This window comes from Protopterus annectens, chromosome 5.part1 (assembly GCF_019279795.1).
Source record: "Protopterus annectens isolate FY-2018-M chromosome 5.part1, PAN1.0, whole genome shotgun sequence".
In the NCBI taxonomy this organism is placed as follows: Eukaryota; Metazoa; Chordata; order Ceratodontiformes; family Protopteridae; genus Protopterus; species Protopterus annectens.
The window spans coordinates 685,282,480-685,301,656 of NC_056736.1; the positions used below are offsets into that span (position 1 = coordinate 685,282,480).

General features: G+C 40.9%; 1 protein-coding gene across 3 annotated transcripts in view; it reads left to right on the top strand.

Annotated features, from left to right (window-relative positions):
- The window catches only part of SMAD9 (SMAD family member 9), a 435,289-nt gene that overhangs the window by 362,158 nt on the left and 53,954 nt on the right, over positions 1 to 19,177 (top strand). For all 3 annotated transcript variants that reach the window (XM_044073312.1, XM_044073309.1, XM_044073311.1), the window contains exon 5: positions 14,166 to 14,390. In XM_044073312.1, the coding sequence (XP_043929247.1) occupies positions 14,166 to 14,390 (225 nt within the window). The remainder of the gene's footprint in view (positions 1 to 14,165; positions 14,391 to 19,177) is intronic.

A 19,177-nucleotide genomic window follows, 5' to 3' on the forward strand; every position in this document is an offset into this window, starting at 1 on the left:
AATTTATGGTAAGTTTCAAACACAACTCTACTTTCTTACCTTAAAACATCTTTTCCAGCTAAATCTACAGCACAAGCATTTCCTGAAAAATTGGAAAGAAGCCATCATCTTGCCAATATAGAAAAGAGGGGATGTGGCCATGTTGTAGATTACATTCTTATAAGCCTAACATGTATCTTGGGAAAATGTGTCAAGAGTGTTCTTTTAAGACTTGTACTGTTTGTTCTTTAAAGACTCATTTCTTTCATAGGATCATAGAAGGTTACTAGACTATTGGCCCTGAGGCCGTTGTAAGCCTAGCCAAGAGGTTAGCCCATGTTTAGACAAATCCAAACAGCGAAAAGACAAACTGGAACTAAAAACAAACTACTGACAAGAGACTTCAGACGGCACTAGAAAATTTAATGTTAAGCGCTTTTCGTTTGATAAATTAAACAAACTGTTTATACAAGTCAGCACCCAATGCCCCTGTCCAGCAGGGACATGGGTAGAATCCCAGGGGTGTATTTTCTATTTCCCATCCAGTTATCCAGGTTGCGCTTAAAAAGGGGTAAAGAGGTACTCTGCTTGATGTAGAGAGGGAGTCTGTTCCACAGATGGGGGAGTCTCTGGGATACAAATCTGTCCCACCAACAAGTCCTGTTGATGTCACAGACCAGATTGAGACTGTGCGTGTGGGTTACTCGAGTAGAGCTTGACTTGCGGATATGTACCGGTCCCATCAAGGAGGGGTCCTTGATCACCTTTTATGCCCGACAGAGGTTACCTCTGAGGAGTCTGTATGAAACTGAGTAGAGGGATAGGGCTTTTAGCCAATCTGTGTATGGTAATTTGAGGCCCTGGATTCTCCTGGTGAGGAACCTCTGTGGTCTCTCCAGCTGCTGCATGTGTTTTGTGAGGTACATGCTGAATGGGCCTTATAAACAAAGAATACAGGGATATTATGACCTCCTTGTCCCTGGATGAGATACCCTGGGCCTTGTAGAAGGCTCTCTGTCCAACGGAAGCAACATGGTGGTCAAATGTCAGGTTGCTAACAACCTGGGTGTCCAAATCCCTCCCTACTGATTGCGTGCTCAGGACATTATTAACGTGGGAATTTGTGGGGATGTGACTCTCCCCAAAGAGGATAATGATGCATTTTTTGGTTTTCAGCTTGAGGCCGTGTTTCTGGCACCAGTCATTTGTCTGAGAGAGACCCTCTTGGAGGATGTCCACATCACTAGGGGAATTGATGACAGCACCCAGCTTGCAGTCATCTGCAAACGTGGTCAGCCATTGCCCACTGATTTTGGCTTGCACATCAGAAAAGTATATCCCAAATAACAGAGGCCCCAAGACCAAACCCTGGGGTACGCTGCTTGTCACAGGTCTACTGCTTGAGGTGGATTCCCCTATTTCGACTAGGTGGGTTCTATCAATGAGCCAGTTTGCTACCCATCTGGTAACATATAGATTGATGCCTGGTTGAGAGAGTTTATCTATTATGTCCAAGTGGGGAATAGTGTCGAAGGCTTTGGCCAGGTCAAGGTAGGCAGTGTGCACCGTCTTCCCCTAGTCCATGGCTTTGGTGACTGTATCAAAGAAGTCAACCAAATTTAACAGACGTGATCTCCCCCTGACAAAACCAAACTGTGTGGGATCAAGTGTTTGGAGGTTGCCAGTGTTCTTGTTAATGACTTCCATGATGATCCATTCCATGGCCTTGCAGATCAGGCTAGTTAGGCTGATGGGTCTATAATTTCCCGGATTGCTGGATGCTCCACCTTTGTGCAGAGGGATGACAGTGGTTGTCCTCCACTCAGCTGGGACAAAGCCAGTACTCGGGCTTTGGTCAAATAGGGTGCCTAATGGTGCTGCAAGTTCCTGCCTGAGTTCATGTAGGATGCAGCCTGGGATGTTATCGGGTCCCATGGAGGCTGTATTTTCTGCCCTTGAGAAAGCAGTGATAACCTGTTCCCTGGATATGAGGGGAAGGGGGCAGGTACTCAGGATGTCCTGATTTACTGATGGGGGGGGGGTCAGAGGGGTGAAGTTTTCACTGAATCTGTCAGCCAGCAAGTTTGCTATATCTACGGCATTTGCATATGTGGTGTCATTGACCACCAGTTCTGAACAGATCTGGGAGCTTCCTTTGAGGTTGCAGACATATGTGAAGAAGGCCTTATGATTGTAGTAGATGTGGTCAGTTTGGACTCAAAGTTTGCTTTGGAGGATTTCACTAGTGTTCTTATTTGCTTGTTCAGGTTAAGGAGACATTGCTTCCAATTGGGCAACTGCTCCTTTTTGGTCTTGGACAGCAATTTTTTCCTTTTGTTTATCGAGTTTATTTATTGCAGATGTCCACCAGACAGGTTTACTTTTCCTTGCAGAGGATGATTTAGACCTGTCAGGTATTCCTGATTCCATGCATCTATGTAAGTGCTCATATAGTGCTTTGGTATAGTTTTGGATATTGGTGCCAATTCCCCCAGGGGGAAGGAGGCTGTGAAGCTGTTTATACCATCCCCCAGGAGGCTGTAATCAGCTTTGTGGAAGTTTTTTGTCTGACCCTAGCTAGATGGGGATCGGAGGAGATGGTGACTTCGAAAGTCACCACTTTATGGTTGTATCTTACCAGGAAGGGTGATACTGTAGGGATGCTGCAGTGGTTACTCATGTTGGTTAATTCCAAGTCCAAGATATTTTCACCTCTTGTGGGGGTATTGACTAGCTGTTCCAAGGTGTTTGCATTGACAAAATCGAGGAATCTCTGGGCATTTGTGTTCTGGCAGGAGTAGTTCTTCCAGCCTGTGTTTAGATAGTTAGTGAAAACCACCCAGGATCAGGGTAAAGGGTTGAATCTTGATAGATTCAAACAGGTCTAGATAGGAGAAATGGGCATCTTGAATCAGATTTGGGGGACGGCACCTAGCTATGATTTGAACAGGGGTATTGTCAATGGTTAACTGCACCCGGATTGTCACCTGTGCATCATACTGTTTGACCAGTCTGGAGGTGTGTACGTCTTTAATATGTATTGAAACTCCACCTCCCTTGGCTTTACTGCCCACAGTTTGGGGTCTGAATGTATGATAGGATGAGTAACCAGGTAAAGCTAGGGTGCTGTCCGCAGCTTTGAACCAGGTTTCTGTGACTGCACAGATGTCAGCATTTTCCAGGGTTAAGAATGCTTGCAATGAGTACAGTTTCATGTTTAGTGCAGTTTCATTTTTAGACTCCTAGCATTTAGCAGCAGCCATTTGCATAGTTATCGAAATAAACAAGGAATGAACTGCTGAGTGGTCACTGTTACAATGGTGAAAAAATTTGGAAAAGAGTGTATGGGCAGACAGCAGCACCTTCTGCTGAAAAGCAAATGTGGAGGACCATCCTGAGCAGTTAAAAAATGATTTGCCAGCGAGCATCCCTTGTAAAGTCAAGCAGGCAGATCATGATCTGGACTGATGCTCCAAGAAACCACGACTCAGCATAAAAAGTGCAAATGAGAAACATCACAGAATATATGGCTGAACTCTCCCTGAAGGAAATAACACCAGAACAGTAAGATAAAAAAAAAATACAGTGACCAAGGGTGGAACTACAAATTTACAGAAGAATGTCGCTATATGGTCTGATACGTTGTGTGCTCTTGGGAGAACCACATCACTCCAAGCAAGAGGCTTTGATTCATAAAATGAAGCATAAGTGACCCTACGCTGTTCTTCTGAATGTACCACTGAAATGTGGAAAAGAAGAAAATGACTGAACAGAGCACATCTAGTAACTACGTCTCACTATTTTTCTGTTTTTACTTGGGCATTTGGCAGGAATCAGTGTCCAGAAAGAGTTAGCCAATGGTATGTTTTGCATTAATATTAAGATGTAGGTCAGTGGGTACTGGCAAAGAAGACATGTAAACATTTTGTAGCAACAGCTGGAAAAGCTGAAGTAAACAGCAGAGCACCACTTAGGGGAAGAAGGAAGTTACACCCCTTTTTATATGTCTGGCTGTTCCTACCGCCAATCCCTAGGATGTCACGGCTCTGCTTACATATAAGGATATTCTCATTCCCTTTCCCCTAATGTTTATATCAACACCTACCTGTCCAATAGCACATACAAATAACACCTACCTGTCCAGAGTCTGTTACTATCAACACTTACACCTATCTGTCCAGTCTGTTAGTATCAACGCCTACACCTATCTGCTCAGATTCTGTTACTATCAACACCTGTCTGTCCAGAGTCTGTTACTATCAATATCTACTACCTGTCTGTCCAGAGTCTGTTACTATCAACACCTATCTGTCCAGAGTCTGTTACTATCAGTACCTACTACCTATCTGTCCAGAGTCTTTTACTATCAAAACCTACACCTATCTGACCAGTCTGTTACTATCAACACCTACACCTATCTGTCTAGTCTGTTACTAGTAACACCTGTCTATCCAGGGTATGTTATTATCAACCCCTACACCTGTCTGTCCAGAGGCTGTTACTATCAACACCTATCTGTACAGTCTGTTACTGTCCACACCTGCTCTCAGCACCTATCTATCCAAAGTCTGTTATTATCAACACCTACACCTATCTGTCCAGAGTCTGTTACTGTCAACACCTATCTGTCCAGAGTATGTTACCATCAACACCTTCACTTATCTGTCTAGAGTCTGTTACTATCAATACCTGCACCAATCTGCCCTGTAGCTCTTGTTGGTCCAGTGGCACCAACACAATATGCAGAAAGTCTTGGATTTGCATTCCAATGACAGGTAATACTACCCATGACTTTAACAGTGAGTAGAACAGTAAGTATATTTATTTTATTATTGTTTTATTTTATTTAACATTTGTTTACTGAGGTGGTCTGACTGGGTCTACATCTGTTTTCATCAAAGGCACGGGGAGAAAAGCTCCACATACAGTATAATACAAATACAGTACATTCCAATCCATTACAAAGGACATTAGAAATACTATACAAAAATAAGGTGAAAGAACATAAATTGTGTTACAAGATATTGTAATATATACTACACGTGTAGACAATTCTATAGAGTTAAAACATTATAGACAATAATAGTCGCTCTCAACATATACATAGCCTATGAGTAGAGGGTCCAGAAATAGTATATATGTAGTGCATTGTATGACATTGACTGCTATAGTACATGAAAAAATAGAATGTTGGTTTCAATTAGGAAAATAATAGAAAGATAGTGAGAGTTGTGAAGAACAGGGGCATTACAGCCTGAGCAATAGCTTAAGGATGTGATATAGGAACAGAGAAGGAGTTAGAAGAGCCTTAGGATCTTGCAGACTGTAAAGAACTGAAATGTGACAGAAGAGGATGCAGCTAATGTGGATGAAGGGGAAGAGCTGAGCTTTAGGCAGGCTTTATGCAGGAGCAAAGCCATGTATTTCTGAGATGATTTTTTTTAAAGAGGCTGTGAAATGAGTTAAGCCAGGCATAAACCTGGTAGCTAGAAGTAGTGAATTCCATAGTAATAGTATTATAATTAAATTAATAGTATTATAATTAAATACATTGGCCAGCATGGCTTTTAAGGGAGTAGATCCTGTGAAATTGTACCCACTTTTATGACCATATTATGCAGGCATATAATAGTAGTAGTAGTAGTAAAAATAATAATTAATAATGCTAATAATATAGTAGTTTGTGTTATATATTTAGATTTTGCAAAGACTTTTAACACTGTACCTCATTCAGTTGTTGTTAATTCCATAACATCATGGTGGGTCAACCTCTGTATTTTATAGTTGATAAATGAGAGAACATCATGGTGAGTCAACCTCTGTATTTTATAGTTGATACATGAGAGGTTGTGTAGCAGAAAGTCATGTGTTTTATTAAAAGATAGCCAGGTGCAACACGCTGTAGAACTGTAGCTTACTCATCTATAGCCCTGTGCCATTCCCTTATCTGGGGCCCCTAAACTCTGAGGTGAAGATAAAAAAATGTCCCTTACCCCAAGGCTGCGTTCCCTGATCTGGCTGGCTGGTGCTCCTCACCTATGGAATAGACAGCAAGACAGGTTCATTTGTGCATCTGTGAACTCTTACGTTGCGAAGCAAAACAGAAAAGGTCATTCGTTTAAAACTGTACCAACTTGCTTACTACAAGTTAGACCTCACCCAGTTCAGTCCTGACGCTAAAAGCATTTTTATTAATTTCAGTGCCACCGTTCAGAAAATACTGGTACCACATTAACGATCAACTGGTATCTTTTGATTATTCATGCCCCTTCATAACTTGTACCCAGGGCAGCTGCCCCCTTTGCCCCATCCTAGCTATGTCTGTACCACATAGAGCAGGGTTGGAACTTGCATCATGTTTAACACATTCATGATGACCGCACCCTCCTTAACACATTCATGATGACCGCACCATCCTTAACACATTCATAATGACTGCACCCTCCTTAACACATTCATGATGACCGCACTCTCCTTAACACATTCATGATGACCGCACCATCCTTAACACATTCATGATGACCGCACCATCCTTGCACTGTATTTGGATGGCATAATTTTGCTCAAATAGCAGGACTGCAGCTGCAGATGTTCTTCATATTCACTGTCACAGTATTGCTAACCCTTTGGGCTTCTGTAGTAGAAGGCTTAGCATCTGACCCAACCTCCAGAGCTTTTCATCCTTCCCCTTCTTGGCTAATCAGATGCCTTTCCACCAGGTCACCAGGATGAGTGAGGTATAAGAGAGACATCTGTCCATGCCATCTTTAGTTTTTTCTGGATACAGTTCTTAACCGAAGGAAATCATAGCTGATGTAATAAGTGTCATCAGTCTGTAGGTTTGGCCTGTCTTCGAGAATACAGATAAATACCTTGTTGGGGAACTCGTCCGTTGTGTTTTTTGCTTGGACTAATTATTGTGTACTGCATTTCAGGGGTCAGTTACTGATGTAGTTTGTGTTGCCTGTTACATATTGAACATGTAAAGTCAGTAAGTGCAAGAAACAAGTCCCGTGCCAGCACTTTTGTATTCCCATCAAATGTAGAGCAGAAAATCACAACTTAATCAGGAAAGGCTACCTGCTTTGTCTTGGGCTGCCATGGCATTTGCTGGATTGTCTGCAGAAGCCCCACCTGAACAGCACAAAGAGAAGTCCCCACACTAGAAAGGACATGGGAAGGTGGGTTGACAACACACCAAACCAGTCCCAAGAACCCCCTTGCACTTAAGGGCATTGACTCATTGAGGAGCTTTTGCAGCCCCCCCCCCCCAATCCCACATGCCTGCTTTGGCCAAGGCCTCTGATGATGCCCCTCCAGAGACCTCCATGAGGTTGGAAGAAACATCTTCCTGAGATGAACTCCTGTAAATGTCCATCTGCTTATGTACCTACCTGTGGGTGTTTGGTTCCTACATGTGTCCTGCTAACTAAGGGTGAGCAGTTTGGTTCCTACATGTGTCCTGATAACTGAGGGTGAGTGGTTTGGTTCCTACACATGTGTTCTGATAACTGAGGGTGAGCGGTTTGGTTCCTACATGTGTCCTGATAACTGAGGGTGAGTGGTTTGGTTTCTACATGTGTCCTGATAACTGAGGGTGAGCGGTTTGGTTCCTACATGTGTCCTGATAACTGAGGGTGAGTGGTTTGGTTCCTACACGTGTCCTGATAACTGAGGGTGAGCGGTTTGGTTCCTACATGTGTCCTGATAACTGAGGGTGAGTGGTTTGGTTCCTACACGTGTTCTGATAACTGAGGGTGAGGGGAGTATAGCCTCAGTTCTTGAACACAACTATGTCTGCAGTTCCCATATCAATTCAGGAAGTTTGTACTGTAACTTCCAATGGGTGGAGCCCAAGTCTTCACAGAATCAAATTATGTGCTCACATTAATCTGTTGAACCATAGGAGTTATGAAAGAGGCATAAAATCTCTTCAGCACAAACTATTTTATTAGTGGTAGAATTCTTTAGGTTCTTGGTCTTAAAATGAATTTTATAAGTCACAGTAAACACAGTAACTATTACAGTTGTAATATTTTGTAAACAACTTACAATATCTCAACAACCACTCAAGTTACACACATACTGTCAGCAGCATTTTATTCATCTAGCTAAGAGCTTTCATATGAGGTTAGGTGGTTCTGTCATTCTTCCTTGGTTGTTGAGATATTTGGAAAAATGTGAAAAGTATATCCATATAAATTGATATCATAAAAACAACAGGTAATATCTCTTTACCTGCACTAGACAGAGGTCAAATATTAATGCAGTTGAGTTTGCCATTGTGTAAACTTTAAGATGAAATATTTTAAAACCTTGTACATAGTATAGTTTTGGAATTATTGATGCAAATATGAGCAAGCAATATTTGACGCCTGTAGACGTCCGTAGGAGTTAACTGCAGATGCACTTGGAGGCGTTAGTCGGATGTAATGAGTTAAAGTTGTCTGTGCCTGCAAGGGACCAGTGACTTTGAGTATGGCTACCTCCCTTTAAGAACAGGTTTAAGATGCCAAATTTTGAATGTCTATCTATCTTGCCTGAGTGTAAACTGAGCAGGCCTCCCTTCTCCCCATCCAGAGCCCCTCCCAGAACCTGATGACACTGACACATTGACTTAATGTTTTCCCTTAAGACCCTGCAGTTTCTCACATATCAACCATCAATATTGGGAGTCCACAGCCATAAAAACAAGAGGGAACATCCCCTCCTTCTAGGATGTGATTCTTAATACTTGGAGGCAGATGAACTGGCTTATGCTGCCCAGATGTCTTCCCAATTTCCTGCATATCTGACACTGTGGACACCTTATACTTTCTCTTCTCACTAAAGGATTACTTATTTAGATGCATCCTTGATAGAATGAGGGTCTTGTTCAAGCAGGAAGTTAATGTCTGCTTGGATGCCTAGATGAGATACAGAGATCTTTGAGGGACTGCCAGAGCCTAAAGCCTTTAGCTGTTCCTCCATTTATTGAAGGTTTGGAGAATGATTTCACCACTGCATCACTGTAACTGAATTCCCATCAAACTGCTTCCAGGACACATGGCCAGATTTATACAGGAGCACTACTACTGCTCTAGTTGTAATGTCCATTAATAGTCCTTGGACTCCAAACAAAACCCCATTCCCTATTGGTTACACTTCTGCATCCTAGCCTTTATACTAACATTATATGTTCAAGTTCCAGAAGCCTCTCTTGTCACAACTTGACTGCCTCACCTGCTGTGTACAGTAGGAACTGTCTCTCTAAAAGCTGGCCCTTTCACAATATTACAAATGTTGGAGGTGTAATGGGGGAAGAAAGAGGTACTTGGGAACATAATTTTTGGGAATGAGTTGGTAGACTTAAAATTCAAAGTTACCTCTTTAATCTACATCACACCTCCAATATTTGCTATCTACCTGAGGAAAAAATCTTTGAAGTCTGGTTTGGGTGTAAAAATACCTATGCAGACATTTATGAGCAAAGATCCAAAATTGTCTGGACTTGGTTGCATACTTTGGAGTCATGCACGTCTTTCAATTATTTTCTTTTAAAATTGCTTTTCCAGTCTCTCTTTTCTCAATCTTTTCTGACCTCCTCTGAGTCTTATAGTTATCGTGCAGTATTTTATTTGCTGTACTAATTATCCATTTTTAACGGCTGATTCTGTTCTAGATTCAACTATGTATGCTACTTAGAAATTCAACTTAATTGTAAATTTAAATGTGCTAGTTAGGAGATGTTTTTGTTGGGTAAAACTATAAACCATATACAGCACCATCAAGACATAAAGAAGTGCTTATACCATAAAATAAGTCTGTTATTAGACTCTTAATAAAATATGCAACTGGCTTCTGTGTTTATAGGAGTCTATATTAAATCAGCGAATGCTTAAAATAGTGAATGCTGATTTATCGACCCTTTAAAAGCAAAAGCTTGAAATCCCGAAAACATGGAACAAATCACTGTTCCACAAAGCAAAAAAAAAAAAAAAAAAAAAAAAAAAAAAAAACTTCAAAACAGTAAAGTGGGGGCCCTCACACACCCCCCCTACTTAAATATACCAATTCCGAGATCACACCACAGTGGAGGAAATGGCAAAGTCCCAAAAACAGCCCAGCAATTTTTTTCCCTGGGGAAAAAGTCTCTGTTCCATGTCTTCGGGATTTCAAGCTTTCGCTTTCAAAGGGTCAATCAATCAGCGTTTGCTATTTTAAGCGTTCGCTGATTCAATATAGACCTATTTATAACATTACTTGAGAGGATCCAGAAGTAATATTTATTTATCTGAATTTGTTTACCAGGGAACAGCACTGATTGGTTCTGCCCAATTTCAGTCTGAGCCCGGGAATTTTGGTCTTGGCCCTTTTATGCTGCTTATACTGTGCAAGTTACTTTAATTAGGGCATGCACTGCCATGATAGGGCAGCCAGACTGAATCTGCATACAGTTACTTATCACATAAAAGATGATGTGATTTGGCCTATAAAAATTTGCAAGATGTGCACTTGCAAGCATCCCTAGATGTAAATATTATTGGCAGTAACATCGGTGCAAGAGACAACTTTGCATGTTGACATTTTTGTTTGGAGTAAGAACTTTTTTTCTCCTCCTAAACTGTGGAAGGTGTTGTCGCAGGGATCAAAATGCCATTTTCATTAAACCTATTTGAAGGATGAGGAGAACAGTTTTCTGGGAAGGTTAAAATTATGATAAGGACAGCAGATATGAGGCTTACTTATAACATCTCATGAAGTGCTTAGCCAATAATTAACTTTGTAACAGTGCATGGTACGTCTTTATATTGTATTGTAGAGCTCATCAGGACATTGACAAACACAGATTTCACCTTCCCCAATTCCTTCTACTGTTACTTAAATAATATCCCATCTCACATAAATAACATTTGATGACATATTGGTAACTGACCAGTAGTGGCTTTTCTGTCCAGATGCAGCAAATCACCTGTGTAAAAGCTCATTTAGACTACAGAATCCACAGAAATGTAAACTTCCAAATTAGTAATGCCCTAACTGCAATGTCCCACCTAATACCATGACTACTAATCACTCAACACGAGCTAATTAATGGTAGCCATTTCGTCATCTCTCTGTATACTGAATCCTTCATATACTTCAGTCCTGTAACAGCAACTAATGTACTCCCTCTGACAATTAATGTAAATGCATCCTCTTGGTAGAAGAACACCATACAGACTAACGTACCCTGACAGCAAAACAGAGAAAAGTGAAATGACTATTACTACTTTGGAAACCTGTGTACTGTGATGCAACCTAGAACACTCAAGCTAACCTTTTAATTTTAGTAAATAACTGTCTAGCACATCAAGGTAATGGACAAAACTTCACTGACTTTGCTTTCTGCAGTCCAAAATTTCGTACCCCTGCCTCCATTTGCCTACTGTGTAACTCTGAGATCAGTTAACCAGAAGTGCTGTGGGAAAACTTGGCTAGACTTTGCAAAGGTTCCCCAGACTAGGTGTAAAGATTAAGCTGTTTACCGTACAGACACAAAGTGCAGGGTTTGATTCTTATGTGAGGTAACTGGCTAGGCTTAAAATGACCCACAAAGGCAGTTAGCCTAGTACTATTCTGTTCTATGAACCTAAGACTGTATGCCTACTAACCAATATCTATGAAGTATACTAAATGTTACCAGAAGATTGGTGCCTTATTCTTATGGATTTTAAACACTTTTAAAACTGAGATGCTCATTCAATCCTGGTGGGATTTGGGTACTTAAATAACCTGCCAAGTATATTCCTTAAAGTTAAGGATAGTTTCCCAGTCCCCTAGTCACATAAAATAAAAATTTGACAAGAACTGTTTTAAGCAACATTTTTATTATTCATCTTAGTAATAACTTAATTATGCTGATATATCCTAGCACTTAATTTTGTGGTGGTATATCCAGTGTAAAAGGAATTACTGCAACATAAAGAAAAAAGTTGGAAGAGCAATTTATATACTTTGGTGCTGCATGGGAAAGCAAAAAAGATATTATTTGCAATAAATCTGCTTTGTTTGCATGAATTGCAGCTGTATATCCCTTTACCACTCTCACAGTCTCTACTGTTCTAAGCATTGCCAGCATTATTCCTCTTTTATTAATTAAGCTTTGCTTCTCACATAATGTTTTTAAAATCTTCTTAGGCCAGTATTGAAAATAGTCTCCATGATGGCCCAGATATCCAGTACGTTGTCAGTACCATACCTACATTCTATTTTTTCCTCTGTCCGCAAAACACTCACAGATACACCAAAGCTAAATGGTTAAAGTTTGTGTACATTCCTGTGCCACGATTCAGGAATTCACTAAGGTAGTCCATATTTATGAATTTGTTTATTAAAATATCTGTTTCACCAAATGTTTTATTTCCTTGGTTAGTATAAACTGACTTTTCATCTGTGTAAATATATACTTTGTCTCTATGGTACTGACTTTTGAAGGGTGGTAGATTTTCGTGGTGTTTATAGTTTCTGTTTATCGTGTCCAGTTAGTATTTTTTTTCTTTTTTCTCTGTACGTTGTGTGTGTGTGTGTGTGTGTGTGTGTGTGTGTGTGTGTGTGTGTGTGTGTGTGTGTGTGTGTATATATGGTTTACTGTCATAATGTCGAAGGCAAAATAATTTTTAATGAAAAGACCAAAATAAAATCTCAAAAACAAAAACATTTACCCTAAATGTCAAACGTCATAAACACGATGATCACCATTCGACATACCAGACTTCCAGTTTCAAATGTCCGTATGTCCTTTTACATTTTTGCAGGGGGGCAAGACCTCTTGTACCCCCCCACACCCACTGCAAATTATATATACCAACTCTGAGATCGCACTACAGTGAAGAAAAGGGTAAATTCCCTGATCCTCACTGACTGTACTGCGCTCTCCATTCACAGTGCCGATCTCATAATAATGAATCACGCTTTCTTTCATTATTATGAGTTTGTTGCATTCCAGGTCTGCATTGTGCAACTTTGAAACTCTACTTTCGTTTAACTGACATTTGATCAACTACATTTCCAGCATATGATGGTAAACCTGTGTGTGTGTGTGTTTGTTTGTGTGTATGTATATCTTCATATATATATATATATATATATATATATATATATAATATATATATATATATATATATATATATATGGATCTAGGACTTATGCACGAATGTGCAAAGTCCCGAATCCATAATCACCGAACGTATATTAACAAAAGCGCTTTCACTAAAAAGTGCTTTCGTTAATGTATGTTAAAAAAAAAAAAAGAAAGAAACAAACAAATCTACGTTTATGCAGGGGGGTGCCCCCCTACTTCAATATTCTCACTCCGAGACCGCACTACAGTGAGGAAAAGGGAATGTTCCCTTATCCACACCATAGTGCGGTCTCGCAAACAGGCATACTTGCACGAAAGTGCTTCGGTGCAAATATAGTCAAGACCATTTGACTCAGTTTCATAAACCTCAAAATAAACAAAAATCCCCCGCACCCCCATGTGGAGGGCTGCACCTCCCACACATCCTGCACATTATATATAACAACTCAGAGATCACACTACAGTGGGGAAAAGGGTAAATTCCTCTTTGAAGCAGTTCTACATAGATCTTGGTACAGTGGGGATTGGAGAATTTACCCTTTTCTCCACTGTAGTGTGATTTCAGAGTTAGTATATATAGTTTTCAGGGGGTGGGAGGCACAGGGGGCCTCAAAACTGGAGAATGCAAAAGAAGTCAACTGCAGGGGGGGCAAGCCCCTTGCACCTTCCACACCACCTAATTGTATGTATTCTAACTCTTAAGGTCTCTCAGTCCCCAAGGAGGGTTTATATTCCCCCTTCCCATGGATTGCTAATATATCATGATAACCCTAATGGGATGCCCCCCTACAGTTCATAGCTTGAATAGTTCTTAACTAACCCTCTGCAGGAATGTTTTTTGAACATGTTTTGTTGTGGTAAGTGTCTACATTTGATGTAAGCACTTGTTTTTTGTAAACAAGGCCCTCAAGGCGTAAGCATTTTTATTCAGGGATAACTTAGAAACAATGGCTGGGCAAGTGACAAGAGTGGTGTAACTCAGGAAGTTGTGCAGAAGTGTACTTAGATGCAAGATGTTTGCAGCACTCAGACCACGTACTGGTCACTTATTTATTGCCTTTTTCTTCTTTCTTTCTTTTATTAGCGGATGTTCGGCCTGTTTGCTACGAGGAGCCACAGCACTGGTGTTCAATTGCGTACTACGAACTAAACAACAGAGTCGGTGATACCTTTCAGGCAGCATCAAGAAGTATCCTCATTGATGGATTCACAGATCCAATGAACAAAAAGAATCGGTTCTGCCTAGGTCTTCTGTCAAATGTTAACAGGAACTCTACTATCGAGAACACCAGGAGGCATATCGGAAAGGGTCAGAACAAGTTTTTTTTTTTTTTTTTAACATGCAGAACTTAATCAGTCAACGAGTCAAATGTGTCATTATGTGAGCATTATCTGACATTGTATGTGTATGTAGTTCGCACTAGTTTGTATCAGTGTGTTTTTTTTTTTTTTACTTACAAACCTTTGTATTTCATGTGATTGTGTTAATATGTGAAGAAATCGAAAAAGTATTTTACAGTGAACATAGGTTTAGCCTAGGTAGTCAGTATACTAGAAACTTGGTATTAGAGCTACCAGACTGAATGTTTATTTACTATTGACAGTTTGCCAGCATACATTTATTATCTGAACTGTTTCAGTAGTCTTAGCATAAATGACCTGAGTAGAGTGTTACACTTTGGAAGTTGCATTCCATGGGAATCAATCTGCTCTTACAAGGAACTGGACTATTTATACATTTGACTTTCCAGTGAAACAAAATGTGTGGGGACATTATGCCATGAAATATATATATATATGTATATAAATTATACACATAAGCATCTGATGGCAAATGCTTTGTTGCATTGGCACTGAAGTCAGACACCGTGCTTAGTACTTGTAGAAAAGAATCATGGGTGGAATCTTGTGTTTTAGTATAACGACAGTAGAGTGAGTGTGCTGTTTGCCTTCAGTATTCCTCCATTTTTTTCCATTTTTTTTTTTGCCCTCTGCCTGCCAACCATCGGCCTTCTTCCTACTCAACAGCCCCCTCCTAACTAATGGACCCATTTGTTCCCCATTACCAGGATGAGAGTTGGCTTGGAGAAACCATCATTTAGGCAGCCATCTGGGGTGGTTTCGCTGTTTTTTTCCCTTTAATGGCCCTAACCCCCGTTACTTGGCAAAATGCTAGGGGAGTTTGTGCAACTGGCTGACCTCATAGGCCAATCCAGCACGTCTGCAAGCTATGCTGCCTCCAAACAGCCCTAATAATCCTCTATGAGAAGCATGAGGGGTAGTTTCCCTCATCTCCACAGTAGAGGTTGCATTAACTCTGTAAGCTAGGGGCTGAAAAGATGGCAACTGTGATTTCCTACCTGAAAATGTTTGTCATAATGAGGGAGAGGAGCAAGAAACTTAAATCTATCTCGTGATACATATACAAACAACACTAATACCTCAGTTTACTGGACTTGTTTGAATGGCATTGTGTTCAGTTAAAGTCATAAAACAGAATACATTTTAAACAGAATAACAAGCGATCAATGAATACAAGAGGTGGGGGGGGGTCCTCTTTTCTTTGTTATTACTGTGTTAATATTGCTGGTATATTTAATTTAGTGGGGTTATAGGGCATGCAGATGTTCTTCGTGTTTCACTGTTGCAGTCATTACATTTGGGTAATCTGCTGGCAGGTTGCCCTCAGTCGGCCTGAATTCCAAAGTCTTGGGTCCTACGTCGGTTGCTGTCTCCTCTTCCATGACGTCAGGTCGTCACGGGTATAAAACAAGCAGCCAACGCCATTTTCTTTAGTCTTTATTGTCGCGCAGTGCCCGAAGCAGAAACATTTCGCAAATGCCGGTCGGCCGATTCCTGAAATATTCGAGTTTGAGTTTCAGAACCAAAATCTTCATTAAAGCTAAGTACCCCGTTGGGGAAGCTTTTTTCTTGCTCCATACCGAGATCAGAAAAAGTTAATAATTGTATTACTTGTGGGAAGCAAATACCTCATAAGGATTTCCATTTATACTGTATTCCTTGCCTAGGCCCTGATCACAACATGCCTGGCTGTCGGTTTTGTGCTAGATTTAACCAATGCACTATTAAGCATCGGTATATTTTTGCCTCAGAGTATTATGGAAACAGATTTAACTACCCAGAAATGTCTTTGGATAGCAGAACACAGAAACCCATGTGGAGTCTGGTATGCCGCGAGATACTCAAAGCATTGGACCCACGGATGTATCTCCCTCAGATGGGTCCGAAGCCGCTGAGCAGGCACCGGCTTCTGAGGGTGTATTCAGGCCTCAACATTTTTATATCAAACCGACGACAGCTGCAAAACCAAAGACAAAAGAAACTTCTAAAACTAAAAAACCAATGCATGATCCATGTGCACACGCCACTATGCCTAAAAAACAGATGATCAAAATGGCTGAAGACCTTATTACCTTGATCAGGGGTTCCCATCCCCCTCCTGATAAGAGGCCTAGGCAAGACACTGATTATGAATCTTCAGATCAGGTTTCTATTTCTTCTGATTCCTCTTCTGATCAGGAATTATCTATACCTCCCTATGAGGACTCTGATGTAGAGGAGTCTATACCATCTGCATCACCTCCTGAGGATTATTCACTTGGAGAAACCTTGCATTCTTTGAGGGAGCATTTTCACTGGGAGTCAACCAAAAGAGATGCTAGCTGTTCAAAATGCCCTGACAGCCTTCAAGGACTTACTTCATCCAGGACAACTACTGATAAAGACGGACAACACCACGGTTATGTGGTATATAAACAAGCAGGGGGGCACGCACTCATACCCCCTTTGCAGATTAGCCATGGCGCTGTGGGACACAGCTTTGACTTACCAAATAAATCTCCAAGCTCAATTCCTGCCAGGAAAACAAAATACTTTGTCAGACGATTTAAGCAGAAACCTTATGGACCCTCACGAGTGGAAACTAGATCCACAAGTCTTCAGCATGATAACAAAGAAATGGGGGAGCCCGGACATAGATCTATTTGCCTCCCCTCCAAATTATCAGTTGAAAAGATTCTGCACAAGGACTTATCACAGACAAGCATGGAAAGTGGACGCCCTATCCTTCAGTTGGAAAAATCTATCAATTTACACCTTTCCTCCTCTGCCTCTTCTTCCCAGGGTCCTACTAAAAGTCAGACAAGAGAAACCAAAGATGATACTAATTGCCCCGGACTGGCCCCGCCAATACTGGTACTCAATCCTAAGGAACTTGTCTCAATACCCAGCTTGGACCTTACCTCAAAGACCTCAACTACTGTCCCAGCAAAACAATCAGATCCTGCACAGTCAACTCCAGACACTGAACCTGACAGCATATCTGATCATGTAGTTATACAAACAACACCTCTCAGTAAAGCTGTGATGAATGTCATTTTGGAAGCCAGAAGGCCTAGCACTAGAAAATCTTATGCTGATAAATGGAAGAGATTCTGTGCTTGAAATCAAGCACAAGGAACTGATACAGCAGAACCAAATATTCCTCAGATATTACAATACTTGACTGAGATGCTTGACAAAGTTCTATCTTTCTCATCAATAAAAATCCATACCTCTGCCATTTCGGCTCATTGTAATACAGAGCCACCAACCTTTTCTCATTCTTTACTAAAGCAGTATCTTACCTCCTAGAAGATCACCAATACCTGCATGGGGCCTCAATTATGTGTTGGAAAAGCTCACCTTGCCTCCATTTGAACCAGCTGCTACTAGCAATTACTTCAGCAAGAAGAGTCTCAGAGCTACAGGCCCTCATGGCTGTGGAGCCTTTTATAATTTTTTACTCAGACAGGGTGACTCTGAGGACAAATCCTTCATTTATGCCTAAGGTGGTTTCCAATGTGGCCCTTAAGAAAACTATTCATCTGCCGACCTTTTATCCAAATCCGCAGAACAAGGGGGAGAGAATTCTGCATTCCTTGGACGTACACAGACAGCTAAGATTCTACTTGAGCAGGACTAAAGCTCTAAGAAAAACTGAGCAATTACTAGTGGCATATGCTGCAGGATCAGAAGGAAAGGCTATTTCAAAGCAGACTATTTCAAAGTGGATAAGCCACTGCATTCGTTTCTGCTACGTACACCATGGCAAACCTGTGCCCAAGGGCATTAGGTCGCATTCCACCAGAGCTGCAGCTACTTCAGCAGCCTTTCTCCGAGGAGTACCAACCAAAGACATTCTAGAGGCTGCTACTTGGAGTTCTGTTCACACCTTTACAAAGCATTATCATTTGCCTCTCTTAAGTCCAGGGCAGGCTTTGCCACTGCAGTTCTGCAGGGCCTTATAGCCGCACCTAATGCTGTTTAGCTCCAGCCTCCCATCCATAGCTTTGGGATTCTACCCAAATATAATGACTGCAACAGTGAAACACGAAGAACATAGTACAGTTGTGTACACTTACCATAAATGTAGATGTTCGAGTGTATTCACTGTTGCAGTCCAGGTTACCCGCCCGCCATCCCCCTTTCATTTTGGAGTTTATCTTTCCTTCTCTATCTTCTACAACCTATGTTGTGTATTTGCTTGTAGATGAAGGTAAAGTTTGTATTGATGCATGTATATATAGTTATATATATATATATATATATATATATATATATATATATATATATATATATATATATATATTTGATACCTTTTTGGGGGCACCTGACATCTGGGGCAAGAAAAACTAAAGAAAATGGCGTCGGCTGCTTGTTTTATACCCCTGATGACCTGCCGTCAAGGAAGAGGAGACATCAACAGATGCAGGACCCAAGACTTTGGAATTCAGGCCGACTGAGGGCAACCTGCCAGCAGATTACCCAAATGTAGTGACTGCAACAGTGAATACACTCAAACATCTACATTTATGGTAAGTGTACACAACTGTACTTTCCCTGCAAAAACACTTTTTTTTTTCAGTTGTCCATTTTGTTTGATAAAATGGACTTGTTAGTTTGTTCAATCATTCGTTATTAACCCACATATATAAAATACACACATGTGTGTGTGTACATGTATCTCTCTCTCTCTCTCTCTCTCTCTCTCCTCTGTCTCTCTCCTCTCCTCGCGCTCTCACTCTCTCTCTCTCT